Source organism: Chiloscyllium plagiosum, chromosome 3 (assembly GCF_004010195.1).
Source record: "Chiloscyllium plagiosum isolate BGI_BamShark_2017 chromosome 3, ASM401019v2, whole genome shotgun sequence".
Taxonomy (NCBI): Eukaryota; Metazoa; Chordata; class Chondrichthyes; order Orectolobiformes; family Hemiscylliidae; genus Chiloscyllium; species Chiloscyllium plagiosum.
Window position 1 is genome coordinate 125,233,153 of NC_057712.1, and position 23,794 is coordinate 125,256,946.

General features: G+C 40.0%; 1 protein-coding gene across 2 annotated transcripts in view; it reads left to right on the forward strand.

Moving 5' to 3' along the window:
• The window catches only part of LOC122548512 (EH domain-containing protein 3), a 74,366-nt gene that overhangs the window by 35,948 nt on the left and 14,624 nt on the right, over positions 1–23,794 (forward strand). Inside the window, exons 4-5 of one of the 2 annotated variants that reach the window (XM_043687254.1) lie at positions 5,761–5,805; positions 12,669–13,081. In XM_043687254.1, coding sequence (XP_043543189.1) covers positions 5,761–5,805; positions 12,669–13,081 — 458 coding nt within the window. The remainder of the gene's footprint in view (positions 1–5,760; positions 5,806–12,668; positions 13,082–23,794) is intronic. The other variant, XM_043687255.1, reaches the window with a different exon arrangement.

The window sequence follows — 23,794 nt, forward strand, 5'->3', positions numbered from 1 at the left end:
ACCTCCCAGGATATTGGTGCCCTTCTGGTTCAGGTGCAACCAGTCCTGCTTGTACAGGTCCCACCTTCCATAAATACCTGAAGCCCTCCCTCCTACACCATCCTTGCAGCCACGTGTTCAACTGCACTCTCTCCCTATTCCTTGCCTCACTGTCACGTGGCACCAGCAACAACCCAGAGAGGACGACTCTGTCCGTCCTAGCTTTTAGCTTCCAGCCTAACTCCGTGAGCTCCTGAATGACCTCCCCACCCCTCTTCCTACCTATGTCGTTGGTGCCAATGTGCCCCCTCCCCCCCTTAAGGATTCTGAAGACACGGTCCGAGGTGTCTCGGACCCTGGCACCAGGGAGGCAACAAACCATCTGAGAGTCTCGCCCATGTCCACAGAACCACCTGTCTGTCCCTCTAATAATAGTCTCCTATAACTAGCATGCTCCTCCTCTCCCCCTCTCCGTTCTGGACCTCAGAGCCAGACCTTGTGCCTGAGACTCAGTCACTGCAGCTTACCCCTGCAAGGCCCCCAACAGTATCCAAAGCGGTATACTTATTGTTGAGGAACGACCCACTGGGGATCCCTGTACTGCCTGCTTCCTCTCCTTCCCACCTCTGTTACCCAGCTACCTCTGTTCTCTGGCAATAACCATGTCCCTGTAGCTTCTATCTATCACCCCCCCCGCCCCCCTGCCCCCCTCAGCCTCTCGATTAATCCTCAGTTCATCCAACTCCAGCTCCAGTTCCCTAACGTGGTCTGAGGAGCTGGAGCTGGCTGTACTTCCTGCAGGTGAAGTCGGCAGGGGCATCGGTGGTCACCCCTACCTCAAACATCCTGCAGGAGGAACATTCCACTGCCTGTGCTCCACTCTATACTTCATCTCCAAAACAAGAACACTAAGTAGCTTACCTGTTCAGCCGACTGAGTCCTTTTTTTTTTAGGGAGGAGGGAGGGTGGGCGACACTACACGTGTAGTGTCTCTGGTTCCTTCTCCCCTCAAACTTCTTCTTACCTTCCCAGAAGCCTCTGTTGATGACTTCTGGGTTCCCGCTCCTAGTTTGTTTTTTTTTTCAAAGTGCGAAAAGAAAAACGTTAATTTAAACTGGTCTTCGCTTACCTTCTGGCTCTATGCGCCCGCTGTAGGTCCGTCTCGCTGCTTGATTTTTACTCCTCCTCTGAGGGAAAACTTTCCACACATGAGGCATGCTCAGATTCTAGTTGTCTTTTTGTTCGCATATATAGGTAGATCCAGACATTCTCAGTGAGGAAGTTCAACAAATCCAAATACAGATCCTCTGGTCAAGCCCAAAACAGACTGGACTTTTCTCACTAAACGAGTAAAATGAACTGAAAAACATCAAAAGCACTTATTGCTTTTTGTATAGTTGTTTGTAATACTGAACAATAATGAAACCAGTTTTCATTATTGGTTTGAGGTTAACATGTTAAATACTGAAATTATTGTTTTTACTGCTTATTTCTACATTTGACCTACTCCACAATTTCATATTTTTATTGTAACAGAATATCCTTTATTCTTTTAAGTTTCAGTGCAAAACTATATATAATTTAGTACTTTTTAACAATGGGAGAAAATTAATACAGAGCAGAATTATGTTCAACTTATTGTTGGTTTGGCCCTACAACACAACTCTGGTTTCTCATGTGGCCCCTTGGAAGAATTAATTGCCCACCCCTGCACGAGATTAACAACCCAGTGTGTTAGATTAGTGTTCTGGGAACATAGGTTTGAAGTCCGCAATGGCAGATATTTGAATTCAATAAAATAGTTAGTTTAATAGGGAATATCAAACTGTGTACTAAATAGCACTCTTTTTCACTAAAGTTTTGGGGTGGGGAAATATGCTGTCCTTCCCTGATCTGGCCTGCCTGTGACTTTAGACCTGCAGCAATGAAGTTGACTCTTACTCCCTTCTGAAATGGCCTAGCAAGCTACTCGGTTCAAGGCAAAATTGGGTATGGGAAATAAATGATGGCCCCACCGTTGCTGCCAACATCCCACAAGCGAAGTTTTTATAAAAAAAAACCTAACTGGTCAGTCTTCGGTTCATGTGTTCTAACAGAAACTGCAATGTGACATGTCATACATACCTGCAAACTTAGTTTGGGTTACATAACTGTGGTGTAAAATTCCAAGCAGTGGAATGTGGTGAAACGGTTAAAAATTATGTCCCAATACATGTGTGAATCTAACCGGAATGGAGGTGTTGCTTAGTCCCGTGTGAATCTTCTTATCTGTATGTAACCAGAATGGAATGTGTTTTTTAGCCTTGCTCTGCTGTTCACATGAATGTTTATATCTGGAAAAGAGTATATCAGCTGGAAAAGTCTCCAGTTCGGTGAGTCTGCTCCGGGGTTACGTTTAACCGCCGAGCGTGGGTTGTTGGCAACCGCTCTACGAGAACTGACGGCTCCCAGTTTTTGTAACATGTAGAGTGAGTATAAGCCAGACCCGTTGTGCGACACTGCGGGGAATAAAATGCCCATATTCTAGCAGTCTCGCCTCTTGGTCGTTTGTTCTGTGTCAGACTACTCTCCTACGAACCTGACCTTGAGAATTTTTTAAAACAATAACCAAGCAACTATGCTTCTCATAGTCATCCTTTTTGGAGGGAAATGGGTGATTTATTTCATAAATTCCATATGACTTAAAGATGTCAATATAGTCTTTGATTAATGCCATGCATCTGCCAGCTACAAAGGCACTATTACCTGTGAATTGGTTTATTGACCATAGGCTAACCGTACAGGGTAATAGACTGTGGCCACTAATATGGTCTTTGATTGGAGACTTGATTTTTGTCTCTAATGTTGAGATGCTAATTGGCTGAGCTGAAAGCTTGAAACCCCAAAACGGTGTTGAAGGCACTCAGCATGGAGGAGATAGAAATCTTTCTTTCATACTATTCTCCCAGTGGATGCTGGCCAGCATACAGAAAGTAAGTTGTCTCCTGTTCTAGTCATCTTACTTTTCATCCACATGCCAGCCTCTCATACATAGGAAGCATAGATTTGAGGAATATAAAATTTTTTGTTTTTCCATTTTTGCACAATTTATCATTTTGAAAAATTAGCTCACTCTTTCTTGCGGGACTGACCAGCCTTGTAACCTTTCAGATCTTTAATGAGGAATGTGAAGGGCTCATGTCAGTTTGTAAAAGTTGCTGACTGGCACAGTTATCTTAAACCATTGGGTTATTCTTGCAAAGTAGAATGAACTTATTGTAGAACTTTTCAAATACACATTTTACTGGAGATGAAAATTAATTAACTACTTTGAATTGCTCTTGGTGTTAAGGATATTTGGATTTGGCACTTTAATGTGAGATCTTCATAATTTGGCAGCTGTTATTGCCACAGGGACTTCAAAGTGAAAACCTGATACAGAATTGTTGTCAAGAGCTGTGCTTATTGTGAATGTTACACTGGATTTATATTTTTGGCAATCTGGCTTTGGAGTATGGTTGTCCTGCGTGATCTATTCAAAATGTGAGAAATACTTTCCTGTTGTGCTACCATCTAGCTCGTTTCACAGTTGCTGTTGTTAGTCTTTATAGCCTAAAGAGAACTAGACTAAATTGTGGTTTGCAAATATTTAACAGGTTTTGGGAAAAGAGCACAAGATTTGAGAAGCTATAACTGTAAGTCAGTGGGACTTATTTTACAGTTTGCCTTTTAGTGCAGATACACTTTTTTAAATATCTCTGGAAACTAGGAAAATCTTCCACATTGCAATTCTAGCCTTACTATGTCTATGTGCTACTTCTCCCTTCTGTAGATGTACTTTTCCAATGTCATGTCATCTTTTGTGTATCCCTAATCTTTCCCACTCTTCCATTTTCCACCAAATCATTGAAGGAAAATGGAGAAATCTGAATCTATTGCAGGACAAGCACAAAAGTAAAAGGTGACTGAAACAAATTAGATTAAAACAAAGATGTGTCAGTGCTGGAGATCTAAAACAAATGAGAATTTCTGGACTCTGAGAAGGCACACGACTTTTTAAATTCACTCATGGGATGAGGCATCAATGGCCAGAGCAGCATTTATTGCCCATCCTTAATTGCTCAGTAGTATTCAAGTGTCAAACATCTTGCTGTGGATCTGGAGATGCATGTAGGTCAAACTAGGGAGGGAAGCTGCCATCCTTACCTGAAGGGTGCAAGTGAACCAGATGAGTGTTTTGGAATATATTTTTAAAAACCAACAATGGATTCATGGTCATTACTAGATTCTTAATTCCGCATGTTTATTGAATTCCAATTCCACCATATGCAGAGGTGGGGTTCTAACCTGGGTCCCAAGCATTACTTGCCTCTGGACTAACAATCCAGGAATCATACTACCAGACCATTGCCTCACCTTAGCTCTCCATTCTCTCTCTACAAATGCTGCCTGACCTGTTGAGTTCCTCCAACAACCTCCTGTTTGAAACTAACAGGAAGATATATCTGTATGGCTGATTTGTCTGTGTGTAGCCTCAAAGTTTCTTTTTGTTTACTCTGATGTTTGTACATTTTAAGTCCAAGTACGTTTCTTCCTAACAAAATGTACTACTTTGCACTTAGATTTGCCAATTACGTATTTGGTCTAATCTATCTTTTCTATATTGGATCTGTTTTAGCAGATTTTTATGACATTGGCAGACACTTCGGAAGTCACCTGTCCAAAGTAGTCGTGACCAATAACTAGTTTAGATAATTTCTGTTCTTGTATTTTAGAGTCCCTCCATTTGCTTTTGCTTTTATTTTATTCACTGCCACAGTGTAGTATAGAGGATAGCTTTCACAGGCTAAGTTGAGGTTTGATGTGGAGTTGCCAGGTTTGAACTGGACAGAGCAGAAAATACCAAAGGATAACTAAGTAGCACTCTCCCATGCTCATTGTACTAGCTAATAGCTGCCTGTATCTTTTTAAAACACCCCAGTTGTATTGAAGGATCTCTGGAGTTGGAGCAGCTTTAAACAAAGGTTTCATGGTCAAGGCAAGATAATTGGATTGACAGAATGAGCCAGTATATGGTGCAATGTGGGATTGAATTAGTCGAGAAAGCTTTTAGCTAACTCATTTCTAATGAAAGAAGAAAATAGCCGTTGGAATTATGAACTCTTGTATTTTCATCAGTTACGTATTCTTAATCTTTGTCATGCTATGCTTATATTTTTCAGCAACTGTTTTATGTATTCGCAAATATGTTGAGATATTTGGTCTACATAAAGCCATTCATGTCGCAAAGCTTATTGAATGGATTCATTAAACATCTAAATTAGTATTTCATGAAACTTTAATTTCTATCACTTCAATCAGCATGATCTCAAATTTGACAGTTAAGGAGGTTTTTTTGAGGATTGTAAACCATTGGGAAGAGGCAGAAGACAGACCGACTGCCATTCCAGACTGTTGGAAACAAAATACTTATCTAGACTGCTTAACCTGATCTGTTGTTGAAATGAGGTATGGTTAATCTGTACCAACTCCAAATAACTTGCTGAGTAAGTAGCAATGCTAGCAACAACATTTTGGCGGCTTCATTGTTTGTCTAAGAGCTGGAAAGTAATTGTACAGTATAATGGTTTTCAATGATCATCTTGCACACGTTAACTTTTCAGTCTGAGCTAGAAGTTTACTACAATTTTCAAATTGTTTTTTTTTAGTTTCTCCTTTTTTTTTGTTACAAATCCAATCTTGTCACTTTTTTTTGACCTTCAGTTCCTCAACCATTCTTTTCTTTTTTATATTTTTGAGCAGAGCAAGAGGAAGGGTACAGATCGCTCAGTCGATGCCCATATGGAGGTATTTCAAATGAAAGCAAGCAGCTTTCTCTTCTAAATTGCTGTCACTTATTAAACGCTTACACCACTAGCTTTACACAAGCAGCTAAGCTTGCAAAATGCCTGCTTCACTTTTAGGGAAAACAAAATCCACTTCTCCTATTGAAGTATAAGGGAAGGCTTCAGGACTCCGTGATCTCTCCTGTTGTTCCATGTTTGTTTCCCCATGCCTCTGCACACCTTTTTGGTTTAGTGAATTTTTTTTCTCGATTTTAAGGAAAAGTATATCTTTTGGGGGGAAAAAAAATAGAACACATTGTTTGGCTTTTTATTCTGAGCTGTTGTCTGTTTTGAGCAAACTTTGGGATATTGGCAGACAATTCAGTGAGTCGTCATATTAATCTTACATAAATAGTCACTTCATGATGTAGACCCTCTGATCAATATCACAGCCATGTCTTATTTAAATGTCTGATGCTTTCTACCACTAATTACCATTGTCCATATTTCAAATGGCTGCTTTTCTAACTTGGAGAAGCTTTCTTATTTTCAGGATTTAAAAAAAAACTACCATCAGAGGCCTGCAAGCCTCTGATCGATTATATTCCTATCTTTTTTTCAAGGCAGTCTTGGCATCTGCAACACTAGTTTGTACTGATGCTCTGTTACAGACCATGTAATTGTCCAATCTCTCCTCTGAAAGAGGAGGTGGGTATAGACTGATTACAAAAGTTTAAAGGTTGTAGATCCTCTCCTACTGTGCAGAATGGGCTGAATGACTTTTGTTGCCTTTTTAACCTTTTGTGGCTTGTACGTTACAAAAACACAAATGAAAGCTAAAATGAAATTTCACTTCCAGAGTTTGACTCTCTGGACTAGGAATCCTGTTGTCCCAAATGTAAATCCCATCAGGAAAACACTACGAAATTGGATTTTATAAATGAGTACTTGAAAGATTTGGCAAGGAAGCTGCTACCTGTCCATAGAGTTTGACTCTGCCCTTGAAGGCTTAGTGCTTTGCCTGCCTCTCCCTCATGCCAAGAATAAATTTCTTTAATTCTACCTATCCAGGTATATTTATTTGCAGCTTTTATTTTGCAGATTATTTTTCAGCTTTTAATTTATGTTGGGGAAACTTGATACTTGTATAGTGAAGATAAATGAAAATGTCGGCGTTAAACAAAATCACTTAATGTTATAAATGTTATGGTTTTGGATTTTTGTTTCTTTTGCCATGTTTGTGTTTATAGTACCATCTTTTTATGTGGAATGGCTAAGTTTTGAAGTAGGATCTTACTGTAGGAATGGATGGGTAAGCCTTTTCTTTTTGACATGTAATGATTGCTATGAACAGCTTTATTGTATAAAACCACCAATCAATCCCACTGCCCTGTGGCCCAACATTTCAACTCCCCTCTCCCACTGTGCCAAGGACATGAAGGTGGTCCAGGACCTGCACCGCTGCTCCCTCACCACCCGACGCCTGGAGGAAGAACACCACCTCTTTCACCTCCAGACGATTTCAACCCCAGGGCATCAATATGGATTTCACCAGTTTCTCTTTTTTTTTTTCCTCCAACCCCAGCTCCAACCTTTCAGCTCAGCAGTGTCCCCATGACCTGTCCTACCTGCTTATCTTCCTCTCCACCTATCCACTCCACCCTCCACTCTAACCTACCACTTCCATTCCCACCCCCATTCACTTTGTACTTGCTACTTTCTCCCCATCCTATCCCCCTCTCATTTCTCTCTCCACTCTGCAGTCACCCTGCTTCTATTCCTGATGAAGGGCTTTTGCCTGAAACGTCACACTTTTTTTCTGCACTATAGTCTAGACTTATTGTTTAAGTTGAACTCTGCACTGGACAAAACACTGGATTAAAACTTGTTTCTCTCACTACATATGATGTACCTTGCCATGTGATGTAACACAGGAAACTTAATTGTTGGGACAAATCTTGGATCCTTTTCAAAATAAACTAGCTTACTTTGACATCCAATTCCAAGTTCACGTTCTGCAGCCATGATTCGGAGATCCAAGAGGCTACAAAGAATGAGGAATGGTAATCTTCTCGTTCTATAGTATCTAAAATGATTCTTGCAGATTGGAAGGTAGGACATATCACTGCCCTGTTTAAAAAGGGAGTGAGCGAAAACCAGAAGCTTAACCTTGCATCAATAGTAGGGAATGTGCTAGAATCCATTGTAAACCACGGCAAAGTTGACATTTGGATGATCGCAGAAGATGTTGGAAAAACCTGGCAGCATCGGGAGAGAAACAGTTGACATTTCAAGTTTAATATGACTCCTCAGACCATGGATGACCTAATTGGATATATTCAGCATAGACTTTTTAAAAATATATGGGATGTGGGTGTTGGACTAGGCTAGCATTCACCTGTCCCTCAGTTCAGAGTTGACCATGCTGTTGTGGGTCTGGAGTAGTAGGCCAGACCAGGTATGGGCAACAGTTTATCTCCCACAAGTGACATTAGTGAACCGGGTTTATCAGACAATTGATAACTGTTCCATAGTCGTTGTTTGAAATCAGATTCCACTATCTGCCATAAAGGATTCAACCCCAGGTGGCCATAACATTATCTAGGTCTTTGAATTAATAGAAATTGTTGGGAAAACTCCAGAGTCTGGCAGCATGTTCTGAAGAAAGGTCACAGACCTGAAATGTTAACTCTGCTTTCTCTCCACAAATGCTGCCAGACCTGCTGAGGTTTTCCTGCAATTTGTTTTTTGTTCTGAATTTCCAGCATCCACAGTTTTTCGGGCTTTTTCCTCTGGATTAGTGGTCTCATGATTATGTTTAAACATTTTTTTTAAGCTGTTACTATGAAAATTCAAAGAGCTGATGAGTGTAGGAGATATTTTCTAGTGTTCTGAGATGTTGTGTCCCCTCTGCAACAAGCAGGCCAGTCTTTAAAACTGAGCCACCTGACTCCAAGGTGGGGATGTATCCATTGTGTTGCAAGCACCTTTTTTCCAATGGCAATAGTATATTTAGATTTTCAGAAAGTGCTTGATAAAAGTTCTCACCCTCTTCTCTCCCCTCCCGCACCCCCAATGAAGTAGGCTAGAAAAAATTAAAGCATTTCGGATAGAAGCTGATGGCTAGCCAATCATTAATCCATACTAGGACAATAGTAAACAACATAATAAATGGATCATTCTATTGATCCTAGTCTGTGACACCAGCTGTTCTGGACATGATATTTGCCATCATTCTCTCTCTGATCCATCCAAGAGGCAGAAGGTTTAATGACTAGGGGCAAAGTTTCTTCCTCTCTCAATGGCTCCATGCACAACTTCCCACTATTGTCCTTGATAGGTCCTAATCTTGGTCATTCTTTTAATCATGAAATAGCTGTAGAAAAGCGTTAGGGGTTTCCTTGATCCTACCTATCAAAAACTTCTCATGTCCACTCTCTTTAGGAAGGGCCTAAAGAGAGAGCTAACTTGTAATACTCCAGTGCACTAAAGTGAGCCTGAGCCTTCACATCTTATCCTAACATAAGCCTCTTTCTTCCTCTTGACAAGAGATTCAATTTCTTTAGTAAACCACAGCTCCCTGGCTCGACCACTTCCAGCCTGACAGGTGCATACTTATCAACGACAGGCAATGTGTGTTCCTTGAGCAAGCTCTACGTTTCAGTTGTGCCTGTCCCTTGCCGTTTCTTTCCCTGTACTATGCATCCTAAATCTTGTCCAATCTCCTCATAATTGCCTTTTCCCCCAGCTGTTAAGTCTTGTACTGCGGTATATACCTATCCCTTTCCATTGCTAAAGTAAACATAACCAAATTGTGGTCACTATCACCAAAGTGCTCACCTACCTCTAATCCACTGTGGCCTTGCTTCTTGATGCCTTTCTACATACTATCAGGAAACCCTCCTGTACTTAGTGGACAAAAACTGATCCATCTAATATACTCTAACTGTAGCATTTTCAGTCAGTATTTGTAAAGTTGAAGTCTGCCATGACCACTATCCTGTTATTTTTCACTCCTATCCAGAATCATCTTTGCGATCCTTTCCTCCGCATGTCTGGAACTTTTCCGAGACCTATAGAAAACTCCCAACAGGGTGACCTCTGCCCATACTACTTCAGTTGATGAGTACTCGTCAATCGTCCTTTCTGCCACTATAATACTGTCATTGTCAGTCAAATGCCACACCTTCCCCTCTTTTACCACCTTCCCCATTCTTATTGAAACATCTAAACCCCAGAACCTGCAACAACCATTCCTGTCCTTGCTCTATCCATGTCTCCAAAATGGCTACAACATCGGTCCCAAGTACTAATCCATGCTGCCAGTTTACCCACCTTTAGAGTAGGATGGTGGGTTTGGGTGGGATGTTTTTCTGGTAGTTTGATGTAGATTCAATGAGCTGAATAGCCTACTTCCACACTGTAGGGATTCTATCTTTCAAAGGTGGTGGTCATTGTCTGGCAATTGTGGTGCATGTTTTATTTTCCACTTTATCGGCCCATGCCTATATGTTGTCTAGGTTTTGTTTGAATTAAGACTACTTCAGCATCTGAGTAGTCTCGAACAGTATTGTACATTAGGAGACCATGGGGACTACAGATGCTGGAGAAATCAGTTGATGAAGCGTGGCACTGGAAGGCACAGCAGGTCAGGTAGCATCCCAGGAGCAAGAGAGTTGATGTTTCAGGCAAGACCTCTTCAGGTTTGTAGATGTACTTGCATTCCTTGATGTCCGATAAGTGGAGAAAAATTGTTTGCTGTTCTTCATCCTGAGAAGGATTCACAGAGGTCCTTTGCAGGTCTGAGAGAGAGGCCCTGAGCTGGGGCAGGGCTGACTGTAGAGAGAGTAAGTGCCAGACCTAGGACACTAACCTGAGGAACCATCTATTAACACCAAATGAGGTGGAATTTTTTTTCTCTGGGCATAGTGAATCTGTGGATGTGTTTATTGCTCAGAGTTGTAGCTGGATCATGAAGAATGTTCCAGTTTGAAATACTGAATTTTAAAATTCGTATTGGGATCCAAGCAATTAGCAAAAAGGTAGGAAAGTCCTGATGAGGTTCATTAGGTCTGCATTGTTTTAATGTTTAATTTATTGACATCTCCTTAATGTTTCTGCTCCTTTGCCTAACATTGTTTAAAAAAAAAAGTTGCACAATTGAGCTCATGCAATCTTTTGCCTGTTACAGATGAGAATGCATTTCAATAACGTGCTGCACAAAACATTTGTTTTCACTTTAAGGCTTAAATATTTAAGCCCAATGAAAATCAGATGACTTCCAGAGGTTGTGTTGTAGATCAAGTGGTTAATTCCAAGAAAAATGACGTTTCTGCAAATTACTGTTGTACATATCCAATGTAAAGACTGATTTGGTTTTGTAGCAACTATATAGGCTACCAGCAAGGTGAACTGGGTAAGATTTTCTTGCTGACAGCTTGAACTAATGATGGATTTGGGATGAGCTTGTGAAGGCCAATCCTTATTGGATAGATCAGTTGTAGTTTGTGTACATATGGAAGTTACACTCAGCTTCAATGGCCTTTCCCACTGTCTTCCACTTTGAAAAGGTATCAATAGTTGTGTATATAATGATTTCAATTGAAAAATTGGGCAAAAATAATCTGGTAACAAACTATTATGATGGACCTGAATGGTTTTTTTTTCCCCACTTCTTCAGTTCATTCCTACAAGACGTTTTAGAATGTAAAACAAAAGTTAAGCTTTTTTCTTTTCTATATGGAATTCCAACTTGACCTTGGATGGGAAAGCAGAGACCGAAAAGAGATTACAATCCACAAATGAGCAGTGTGTGCTTTGCATCTATATTTGGGCAAGCATACCTTAAATGTTTCCTTCCACTAATTGAAATTAACAGACTTTATTCTGAAGTCCCTTTTCTTTTGAGCTGTCCTTCACAGTTGGACATACCAGGTAACTACCTAAAGAGGGAGAAAGTGAGGACTGCAGATGCTGGAGATCAGAGCTTAAAAATGTGTTGCTGGAAAAGTGCAGCTGGTCAGGCAGCATCGAAGGAACAGGATTCCCGAAGAAGGGCTTATGCCCGAAACGTCGATTCTCCTGTTCCATTGATGCTGCCTGACCTGCGCTTTTCCAGCAACACATTTTTAAACTACCTAAAGAACCAACATTTATTCCTCAAACAATATAGAATTCCACCTGAGTTCTAGAGCATTCACTGATTTATTTTATACCTACTGACTTCTATGTTCCAGTGATAATTAGAATTCTATTAACTTCATTCCCACGATTACAGCTACCTCTGGTATAAAAACATGTTCCTACCTTTCTCATTATAGTTTCAGCAATAGCAATTCTTGTGGCCTGTTTTTATTTGTGTATTTGTTTGCATTTAAGATTGTTAGATCTGTGGCACCATTGTTCAGTTTCAATGTACAGGGCTGACTGAGGAGCATTGTGTGACTGTTGTCTGAAGTAAAGGTGCAAATGTAGATGAATAAGATGACTTGGGAGCAAAACAAAATATTTTCAGATTCATTAGACGCAACATGCTGTAGGATGATGTATAGATTGAACTTCAACTGATTTTTAACAAATAATTTCGGAGAATTAAAATTCCCAAATGTGCATTTTGCTTAAACTAAACTTGTTCAACAGTTTCACCTGTAAAATGCAATGAAATACTATTTAATTTGTTCTGTAAAATATCTGGAAAAAAGTATCTGAAATTCAAGTCAGAGTTAAATTCAAATTAGCTCTTGTAACCCAGAGGAGAGAAATCATCAGCTGTGGCAGTTTTGTATTCTTTCATTCCTGTATATTCTGCTGCCTCTGTTTTCAATGTGATCTAGATTATTTGGTAGTCTTAAAATTAAACTGTTCATACTTAATGTTTCTTTTTAGGTTATGACTTTGCTGCAGTATTGGAATGGTTCGCTGAGCGTGTTGACCGAATCATCCTTCTCTTTGATGCTCATAAGCTGGATATATCTGATGAGTTTTCTGAAGTTATCAAAGCACTCAAGAATCATGAAGACAAGATCCGTGTAGTGCTGAACAAGGCAGACCAAATTGAGACCCAGCAGCTAATGAGAGTTTATGGTGCTCTTATGTGGTCTTTAGGCAAAATTGTCAATACTCCTGAAGTGATAAGGGTATACATTGGCTCGTTCTGGTCTCATCCTCTTCTGATTCCAGACAATCGTAAGCTTTTTGAGGCTGAGGAACAAGATTTATTTAAAGATATCCAGAGCCTCCCTCGAAATGCTGCTTTACGAAAACTCAATGACCTGATCAAGAGGGCACGACTTGCAAAGGTTTGTACACATGCAGCACATCCAGAATGGCTTTATATTCTTCAAATAACTCTGTGGATCTCCTGTTTTAATTCTTTTGCTTGCTTTTGTGTCTTTGGCTGCTTTGATGATTGGATTTGCTTTCACCATATTTAAGATTTTATTTTCTGTACTTCATTGAATTACCTATTTAAACCTTCTCTGTAGATTAAGGCTTAAGCTATCAAATCCTTCCTACTGGCTTTTTTACTTACCCTTTAAAAATAGCATCTATACTACATATTTTCTGATTTTGAGATGCCGGTGTTGGACTGGGGTGTACAAAGTTTAAAAATCACAACACCAGGTTATAGTCCAACAGGTTTAATTGGAAGCACACTTGCTTTTGGAGCGACACTCCATCAGGTGATAGTGGAGGGTTCGATCGTAACACAGAATTTACAGCAAAAATTTGCAGTGTGATGTAACTGAAATTATACATTGAAGAATTGATTGTCTGTTAAGCCTTTCATCTGTTGGAATACAGTGATAGTTTCACTTCTTTCATGTGTAAATCACAAAACCCTTTTTTTTAAAAAAGTTGCATTCTTGGGTTAGCTGTTAACAATGGTGATAGCCCCCTGTGTTCTCTGTCTATGACCTGATGTTTAGATTGATTCTAATCTAAAAAGTGAGATAACAGATTTACATCAATTCATGCAGTTTTTGAGTTCAGAGTTCTACATGAATGTATGCAGTTTTTGAGCAAAGTGCAATGTAACTCTGCAAGTACAAATTCTCACCCCACAAAATATGTGTGCATGTGGGTCTTTGTCTATGTGTGAGTGTGTCTTACGTCTGTGAGGGGGTGCATGTGTGTGTGTGTGTGTGTGTGTGTGTGTGTGTGTGTGTGTGGTGCAATGGTGATCAGAGGCTGATAGCTAAGTTCGGTACCCATAGGGAGAGCCTCAACCGTGTCACATTACAGGTGATCGCCATTGCACGACACAGACACAGACACACACGCACCCCCTCACAGACAGACAAAGACCCACATGCGCGCACATTTTGTGGGGTGGATTTGTACTTGCAGAGTTACATTGCACTTTGCTCAAAACCTGCATGAATTTATGTAAAAAGTGAGTAACAATCTAAACATCAGGTCACAGACCGAGAACACGGGGGGCTAACACCTTCAACATGCTTTATTCCTGATGGAGGACTTTTGCCCGAAATGTCGATTTTGCTGCTTGTCGGATGCTGCCTGAATTGCTGTGCTCTTCCAGCACCACTGATCCAGAACCTTCAACATATTGTCTAGCTATTACCATTGTTAACAGCTAACCTGAGAATGCAACTTTTTAAAAAAAGGTTTTGTGATTTACACATGAAAGAAGTGAAACTATTACTGTATTCTAACAGATGAAAGGCTTAACAGACAAATTTTTCAATATATAATTTCAGTTACATCACACTGCAAATTTTTGCTATAAATTGTGTTACGATCGAGCCCTCCACTATCACCTGATGAAGGAGCGTTGCTCCGAAAGCTAGTGTGCTTCCAATTAAACCTGTTGGACTATAACCTGGTGTTGTGATTTTTAACTTTTGTACACATTTTCTGTACTGTTTTGATAGTGAAGTTTTCAACGCAGTTTAACAATTGTTAAAATTGTCAGTATGGCTCTTGCTAAATTTTTTTGAATAAGGTGGTCTTGGGTTCATCTTGGACATTGGATGTATTGCTCAAGTCTCTTGCAGTTGTACACTGCCTTCGTGAGACTTTGTCTGGAGTATTGTGTACAACTTTGTTATCCTTCTTTTCTGAAAAGGAAAAATTGTTAGCAATTTAGAAAAAACGTTATTCAATTCCTTCTTGGAATGAATGGTTTGCTTATGTCAAAGGTTTTAGGATAGGCCTATACTATGAGGAATGAGAGGTCTCTTTATGGAACCGCAGGTAATTTTTTGGGGATTGGATAGGGTGGATGTGAAGGATTTAAAAAAAAAACTTCATGGATGTTAATGACTCGAGCAGTATTTATCGCCCATCCTTTGATATGGTGATGAGCTCCCTCCTTGAATTGCTGTAGCACTTGGTGTAGGGTACTTGCAGTATTTTAATAAGGGTATTCCAGGATTTTGACCAAGAAACAATGACCATCAAGGAAAGGATGTTTGATTCTCTCTTGAAGATAGTCATTGCTTGGCAATTGAGCTCCTCTGGCAGGAGAGGTGAGCTGGGGGGCATGCTAAGCACAAGAGGCCTTTTTAAATTGAAGGTGAGCATTCTTTTGCATGTAAGCTTGCAGAATTCTTGTCACCAAGAAACACTAGAGCCTGGCTCATTGAATTTATTCAAGGCGGTATTATGTTTTTGATGGAGAAGGGAGCCTAGAGTTATTTAAGCAGATGGAGTGTAGATGAGACTGTAATGGGATCATCTGCCGTTTTATTCAATGGGAGTAGGTTTGAAGTGCTGAATGGCCTAATGAGTAGGCCAGTGTTCTGAACACAAGTTCAGTAGATGACTCAAAGCTCTCTTGTAAGAGGGAACATGTTTTATTGATAATGAGCAGAGGTGCAAGACAATGATCCAGACAATAATATGGTCACAGAACACAACATGTAGCTCTTCACGAGGAGGGAAAATGTGGTGTTATGCATACCTAGCACGATCTGTTTTATAGCATAACTTCTACTTTTTGTAGACTTTGCCTGCTATTAAAAGGAAATTCCAATTGTAATGCTTCCATTACTTAGTTACACGACGAGTAAATGCTTTACAAACTTCTTTCCTAACCTCACTGGCACCCAGAGCTATATTCATTGAGGTTTTTTCATTCCTGTTACATCTACAGTTTCCATGATACTTTTATAGCTTCTGTTTCCCTTGCATCTGTTCTGACAACACCACTTCTGTTTGAGTCCCAAGTATGTTGTTTCTTCTCCATCAAACGTTCCCCTCGGCCTCTTCAATTCCATTTTTCCCACCATTTTAATTTCCATTACTTTTTTTTTCCATCCTCCTCAAACCATATTAGGATACAGTTGTCTTTCACCAGCCTCCATATCCTTTAGTTCATTTCCACCACTTTCATCATGATAGTCCCACCAAACCCTCGCATCTGTCCAGAAATTCAAAGTGGCTATTCCCTCACCCTGGTAAGACTACTTGCTCACCACCACCAACCTCATCTGTGCAAGCATAAGAAATTTAGTTCCTCTCCCTCCCTCCATCCAGGATGTGAAAACATTTTATCTTGGCAAAAGAGTTGTTTACTTCTCCTTCAATTTAATATTCTGTATTTGCTGCTTTTTGATATTGTCTTCTGTATATGAGGGAGTCTGAAATCAGATCATTGCTTTGTGGAACTACAAGCCCCTCTGTGATTTTTCCAGTCACCTCTTGTATACTCTTACCTTACACTCCACCCCCTAGATTTCTGAAATGAAGCTCTAAAAACACATCTGGTTAGGTGTCTTACAACCATCCATTTTCAACATTTTGATTTCAGCAATTTGGATCATAACTGTTACTCCTGATGTGTTTATTTGCCTTGGTGTGTTACCTACGGCTATTTCTGTTTGCACCATCTCCTTAATCCCTTTTTTTTTCCCCTAACTTGTAATCCTAAACCTTTTGAGACCTTTGATATTGTGACACCATTTCCAATAGACTCCCACAGGAAAGTTGCATTTGAAGTGTGAGATCTTGGACTCACCCCTAGGATATTGAGTGAAACCTGACACTAGATTTTAGTTTCATCATTGTTTGTGGGGAATTAAAGTAGCATCTCTGTACTACAAAGTAATCAAAATTAATTGCCGGGGTAAAGCTAATCTTAATAGGCTGGTCTTGCAAATATCTTTTAATATTTATTACCAAAGAATGTTTGACCCATTTGATGTAGTTCCAAGTTTGGCAATTATACATACATAATATCTAGATGGCCACATAGTATACTGAAGGTAGAAGAAGACTTTTGAAGTTTTATTTCTAATTGGGTGAATTGGCTCTTACATATAGAGACACTTTATTCCTAAAGTTGCATAATGCTTTTTATTATTATATAGTGTACATACTATTTGGTTTCCAAACTGCTACTTAGGCTACATTCCAGCCTTCTCCCATCTTTCATTGTCTAAATTTATGATAACTTCATTCCCATTTGCACAGTGAGAAAGGTGGCTCAGTGGCCATCTCTGATGCCTCACCATGCCAGAGACGTGGATCCGATTTCACGCTCTGGTGACTATCTGTCTGTGTGGAGTTTGCACGTCCTCCCTGTGTTTGCATGGGTTTCTTCCAGTTTCCTCCCACAGTTCAAAGATGTGCAAGCTAGTTGGATTGGTCATGGGAGATGTAGGATTACAGGGAAGAGTAGGCTGGGGTGAGTCTGGGATGCCCTGCGAAGGGGTCAGCATGCATTCAATGGGCTCAATGGCACACTTCCGCACTGTAGCAATTCAGTGTTTCTATCTTCCCCTTTAAATGCTCTCCAAAATAAAGGGCTGCAGGAATGATTTCATCTGTTCTCCTCTTGGAGCTCAATTATTTGTTTCCCTTTCCAAAAGATCTTCACAGAATGTCACTCTTTTCCCTCCATTACACCCCTCCACAAGAAATATTCACCAGAGGTTGCAGGGAGCAGGAACTAATACTGCAACTCAGGACAGAGAAGGCATGGAAGGACAGGAGGCTGCAGAAGCACAGCAGGGTCATATGGTAGTACTTCCAGCAGTGATCGCTGAGCCTAGCTTCCCATGAAATTGTTGCATTGTTACGTTTACTGGCCATCCAATGCTCTAATTATAGACAATAGGTGCAGTAGTTGGCCATTCTGCCCTTTGAGCCAGCACCACCATTCATTATGATCATGGCTGATCATCCTCAATCAGTATCCTGTTCCTGCCTTATCCCCATAACCCTTTATTCCACTATCCTTAAGAGCTCTATCCAACTCTTTCTTGAAAGTATCCAGAGACTTGGCCTCCACAGACTTCTGGGGCAGAGCCTTCCATACACCCACCACTCTCTGGGTGAAGAAGTTTCTCCTCAATTCTGTTCTAAGTGGTCTACTCCTTATTTTTAAACTGTCCTCTGGTTTGGGACTCGCCCATCAGTGGAAATATGCTTCCTGCTTCCAGAGTGTCCAATCCTTTAATAATCTTGTACGTCTCAATCAGATCCCCTCTCAGCCTTCTAAACTTAAGGGTATACAAGCCCAGTCGCTCCAATCTTTCAGCGTAAGATAGTCCTGCCATTCCAGGAATTGACCTCGTGAACCTACACTGCACTCCCTCAATAGCCAGAATGTTTTTCCTCAAATTTGGAGACCAAAACAGCACACAATATTCCAGGTGTGGTCTCACCAGGGCCCTGTACAGCTGCAGAAGGGCCTCTTTGCTTCTATACGCAATTCCTCTTGTTATAAAGTCCAGCATGCCATTAGCTTTCTTCACTGCCTGCTGTACCTGCATTCTTGCTTTCATTGACTGCTGTACAAGAACACCTAGATCTTGTTGTACTGCCCCTTTACTTGACTCCATTTAGGTAGTAATCTGCCTTCCTGTTCTTGCCACCAAAGTGGATAACCACACATTTACCCATATTAAACTGCATCTGCCATGCATTCGTCTACTCGCCTAACCTGTCCAGGTCACCCTGTATTCTCCGAACATCCTCCTCACATTTCATCCTGCCACCCAGCTTTGTGTCATCAATAAATTTGCTAATATTACTTTTAATACCTTCATCTATATCATTAATTACGTCACATTTGCACATGAGACGGAATTAATTATGGTGTAGGGAGCTCTGACCCCTGTAGAGCTTCACTGGTCACGAGCTGCCATCCTGAAAAGGGCTGCTTTATCCCCATTCTCTGCCTTCTGCCAGTGAGCACTGTGGCATTGTCACTGACTGGACTAATGTGCTTCTAAATTCAGGAATAAACATTGGTTATCTTTATTTGATCTCGCATGCTTTTTGGAATATCATCAATTTTAATAATCCTTACAGGCGAGTTGGAAAGGTCAAAGTGCCCTGCCTTTAAGTGGAACAGTTTCATTGTAATAATTCATTATAATGAACTATCGAGTTTCCGGAGCTTGAGTTTCTTTTCCTGTTTATTTGTTCCTTAGAAATACTTATCTCCTGTGCTTGCCTGTCTTTCAGCATCCTTTTTTTTTTGAAGGACATCTGCTATGAGCCTGTCTTGCAAATAAAATAACAAAACCTGCTAGTTATGCAGATGGTTTTAGCAAGCCAGTAGCTGTGTAGTTGTGTACAATTTAGGTCTAATACCCACTTAGCAGTAAGGTTACATTTGATTCATTAGAAAATGGGTATCAGTAACTAAACCAATGTTGAGCTTTTTCTTTACATTGACCAATAGTTACTTTTTAATTCCATAATGGGAATCCTCTGAGTCATCTTTAGACTGACTTAATTATACATGGTGACTGTTTAAGGATGTGCACTCTAATTTTTTTTTAAAAAAAGCCAATTCAACTTCTAACTATTCCCTTCTATAGAGTCCTTGAAAAATTACATGTATACTGCTGAAGCTGACTTTCTTGCAGTTGCTAAACTGTTTGTAGACTTATTCATTAGTTACGATGGCCCGATTTTGTTTGCTCTTAACTCCGGGCTGAGAGCATGGACAAACCTATTTGGTATTGTGCTGCAGCCACTGACTCTGTTCTCTGCCTCCATCCCAATGATTTTTCTCAACTGGGCAGTCTTGCAACAACCCCAAAGTCTCCCCACTCTATGCCTTGAAAATATGTTGGCAAAAGGAAAGAGTGTATGTGGTTCCCTACAATTTTTGATCTGCTTTTTGTACTTCCTACTGTGAAGACTCTGGCATTTCCCCATTATAATTCTCCAGTCTTTGCTACCAAAGGATCAGCAGGTTACTTTTGCACATTAAATAACATGCACTAGCCTTGATGTATGTACTTTGTAGTTGCCTGTACTTTGCTTTAAGAGGCATCTCAGCCATCTCTGGGCCTCTCTTCTGAGAAAGATTTACATAATGCTTTTCATCTTTGCTGAACTTTGTCACGAGACCTAAAGTGACTTAATCTGCACCTTGATAAATCAAATACGTGCTGGAGATTTTACAATATGACACTCCACCTACAATTCACTGTATTGTCTGACATTTACAAGGGACTACATTTTTACCAGCAATCATTCAAGTCTGAATTTTGGCAAGTTTCAGAAGTGTTTATTTCCATAAGCCCGGCAGAATGTTTGGACATTTTTTTCCACAACTTGCATTGTTAGTTATGCATTACAATATCTTCCCTCTTGTCAGAAACATTTTTTTTTAAGGATTTTTCTTATTCAAGGTATTTAAAAAAAAAAACCTCCACTTCGTGTTAACTCAGAAACTGGTTCGTTGACCAATCTTTCCAAACTAGTCATTAAATGGAATTTACTGGTCAGAAGGAGGACATTTGACCCATATCTGTACTGGATCTGAAAAGTGATCCAGCTAATCCCATTCTACAGCCCTATCTCGATTAGCACTCAAATTTCATCCGTTTCAAATGTTTTGAATCCTCCTTAATGAATCGTCCTCCACCACTCTCCCAAGCAACGCATTTCAAATCCGAGCAACTGAATGAAGAGGTTTCTCCTCCTCTCACCCCTAGTCCTCTCACTGACAATCTTGCAATTGTGATTCCTAGTTACTAAATGTTGGGGATGAAATGAATTATGCAGTGGGTGACTCGCTAGTAGCAGTCCAATTTAGATAAGTAATTGCGCCCAACAAAGTTATTGACTGTTTATTCTTGAGCTCACTGGGAGAGACAAGTTGACCGAATGGTCACAAGTCACTGAGATGCATTGAGTTGAATGATTTGATTATATTGGTTAGTCATTTAACAATTAGCAAACTGTTAATTGCAGGATAATGAAGATAGGCACTTTGCCCAGTCACTGTCCAGACACTACATGACAGAGGCTAATGTTGGTTAGTAATTGATAAGCAAGCATTAGTATACCATAGGGGCTTGCAAAAGAGAAGAATATTCCCATGCAAGAAAAGAATTCATTAATCAGGTAGCAGTACAGCTGCAAGTCCACCCGTCTTGCTGAGCCTGGGAAAATACGAGCTTAGCAAGCCAATACAGATTTAAAATAGTTTCCAGCCTTTTAATATGTGACAAAATGGCTGCTTCAAATTTAACATCTCCCACACTAACACCAACTAGTAGAAACATAATATCCTTCTTTGCCTTGTCAAAATTGATCGTTAAATTTGGAAATCTCTGGGCAGTCACTTCCTAATCTACTCTCCTCCAAGGAGAATAAGCCAAATTTCTCAAATCTATCATTATATTTAAACTCCCTCTCTTTTTTGTTTTTTCTCTCACATGAGCTTTCACAATATCCATATAATTTTCAGACTGACAGATGCTGACTCACTGACGGAAATGTTGGTCACATGATCAGGCATTTGCATTCAAGGCTAATAAGTATTTGGGGATGAGGAGAGTTCAAAATTAATCTAACCTCATGAAGAATTTCACCTACTGTTGGTTTCGCTATAACATGTTTCTTCAACATGAATTGGCTATAATGCAGTTGAAGAATTTAGTCTATTATGTGTAGAATGTACACTTTCCTTACGTGTATTGGTTATAGCATTATTTCAGTACCATTTGCTTTAAATGATGTTGCTGTTTTGCAATTTTCTTAACATGGGATTGCACTGGAATGGAACTATCAAGTTATATTAGAACACCACCATTCCTCCCCACTACTTTAATTACAGGACTTGATGTATTACTTCTAATGCAATCTGTACTGGCTGGTGGCTGCCTTTATAACACAAGTCATTGATATTCTGGAACTGAATTAGTGGAATATGTGGTATAACAATTAAGTTCTGAAATAATAAGCTTTAATGCAAAATGGTATCCTGCCCTTGTATTGGTGGTATGCTTTTTAAAAAGTCTTTATAATGCTCAAATTGAGCAAGCTAAATCAAAGCTTAAAAATCTAAGTCCAGTTTGCTTACAATATTACAGCTGATTTACAGGAAGACAACCATGCCATTAGGGAAAAATGAAAATGAGCCACTGCATTAGTCTGTGACAGGGAAATATATTTGTAAAACGATTCATTCTCACATCAGAATGTCTATTTTAAATAAATGAATTTATTTGAAGCATTGTTATTAAAATTGCCTCTTACTATTAGAGCACTTGTTTTTGTTGATCTGTCCAATAGGTTCAATTAGATATTAATCAAGCAGTATGAATAAGTGTTTCCTGGCATTAAGCCAAAATATGTGCAAAAATAGAAATTGCTGGAGAAAATAAGTATTTATGGGAAGAAAACAGCGTTAATGTTTTGAGTCCAGTGACATTTGCTCAAACAGTTCTCTATTCATCTAGCTAGTACGTCCTGGACCCCATGCGACTTTACTTTCTCCATCAGTGTTTACTTCCTTTTCCACAGATGCTGAGTGTCCCCAGCAATTTGTTTTTGTTTCATGTCTCTCCAATGTCCATAGTTTAGTTTTATTTAAGCCTAATTGTGTTGGTGAAAATTATAACTCTCTCCTCTTGCACCGTTGACTTCAACATTCAATGCACGTTTTTTTCCAGTGCTTTTTGCACCTCCAACTGTCTTATGGTTCTCTTGTGTTTCATTCAAAACTCTCCTCCAGTATTGATTTAATTCACTTGAACATCGGTGAGGTCCCAGAGGACTAGAGAATTGCTAATGTCTCCTTAAGAGTAGCAGGGATAATCCAGGTAATTATAGACCAGTGAGCCAGTTGTCAGTGATGGGGAAATTGCTGGAGAAAATGCCGAGATAGGATCTCAGGAAAATGGACTCCGTGATGGGCAACGTTGTCTTGTGCAGTGAAGGTCATGTTTTACCAACTTAATAGAATTCTTTTTGAGGAAGTGACAAAATTGATTGAGGGAAAGGCTGTAGATGTCACATATATGGACTCCAGTAAGCTGTTTGAGATTCCCCATGGGAGACTGATGGAGAAAATAAAGTCACATGGGGTCCAGGATGGATAGAGAACTGGCTGGACAATAGAAGACAATAGTAGTGGAAGGGAGTTTCTCAAAACTGAGAACTGTGACCAGTGGTGTTCCACAGGGATCCGTGCTGGGATCACTGTTTGTAATATACATAAATGATCTGGAGGAAGGTATAGCTGGGTCAGATCAGCAAATTTGAAGATGACACTAAGATTGGTGGAGTAACAGATAGTGAAGGGGACTGTCACAGAATACAGCAGAATATAGATTGGAGATTTGGGTAGAGAAACGACAGATGGGATTCAATCCAGGCAAATGTGTAGTGATGCATGAAGTAACAAAGAAGATTGAGGGCAGAGCAGTAGATGTGAACTATATGGACTTCAGTAAGGTGTTTGACAAGGTTCCCCATGGGAGACTGATTTGATTGATTAGCAAGGTTAGATCTCATGGAATACAGGGAGAACTCTCCATTTGGATACAGAACTGGCTCAAAGATAGAAGACAGAAGGTGGTGGTGGAGGGTTGTTTTTCAGACTGGAGGCCTGTGACCAGTGGAGTGCCACAAGGATCGGTGCTGGGTCCTCTATTTTTTTTGTCATTTACATAAATGATTTGGATGCAAGCATAAGAGGTACAGTTAGTAAGTTTGCAGATGTAGTGCAAATTGGAGGTGTAGTGGACAGCCAAGAGGGTTACCTCAGATTACAACAGGATCTTGACCAGATG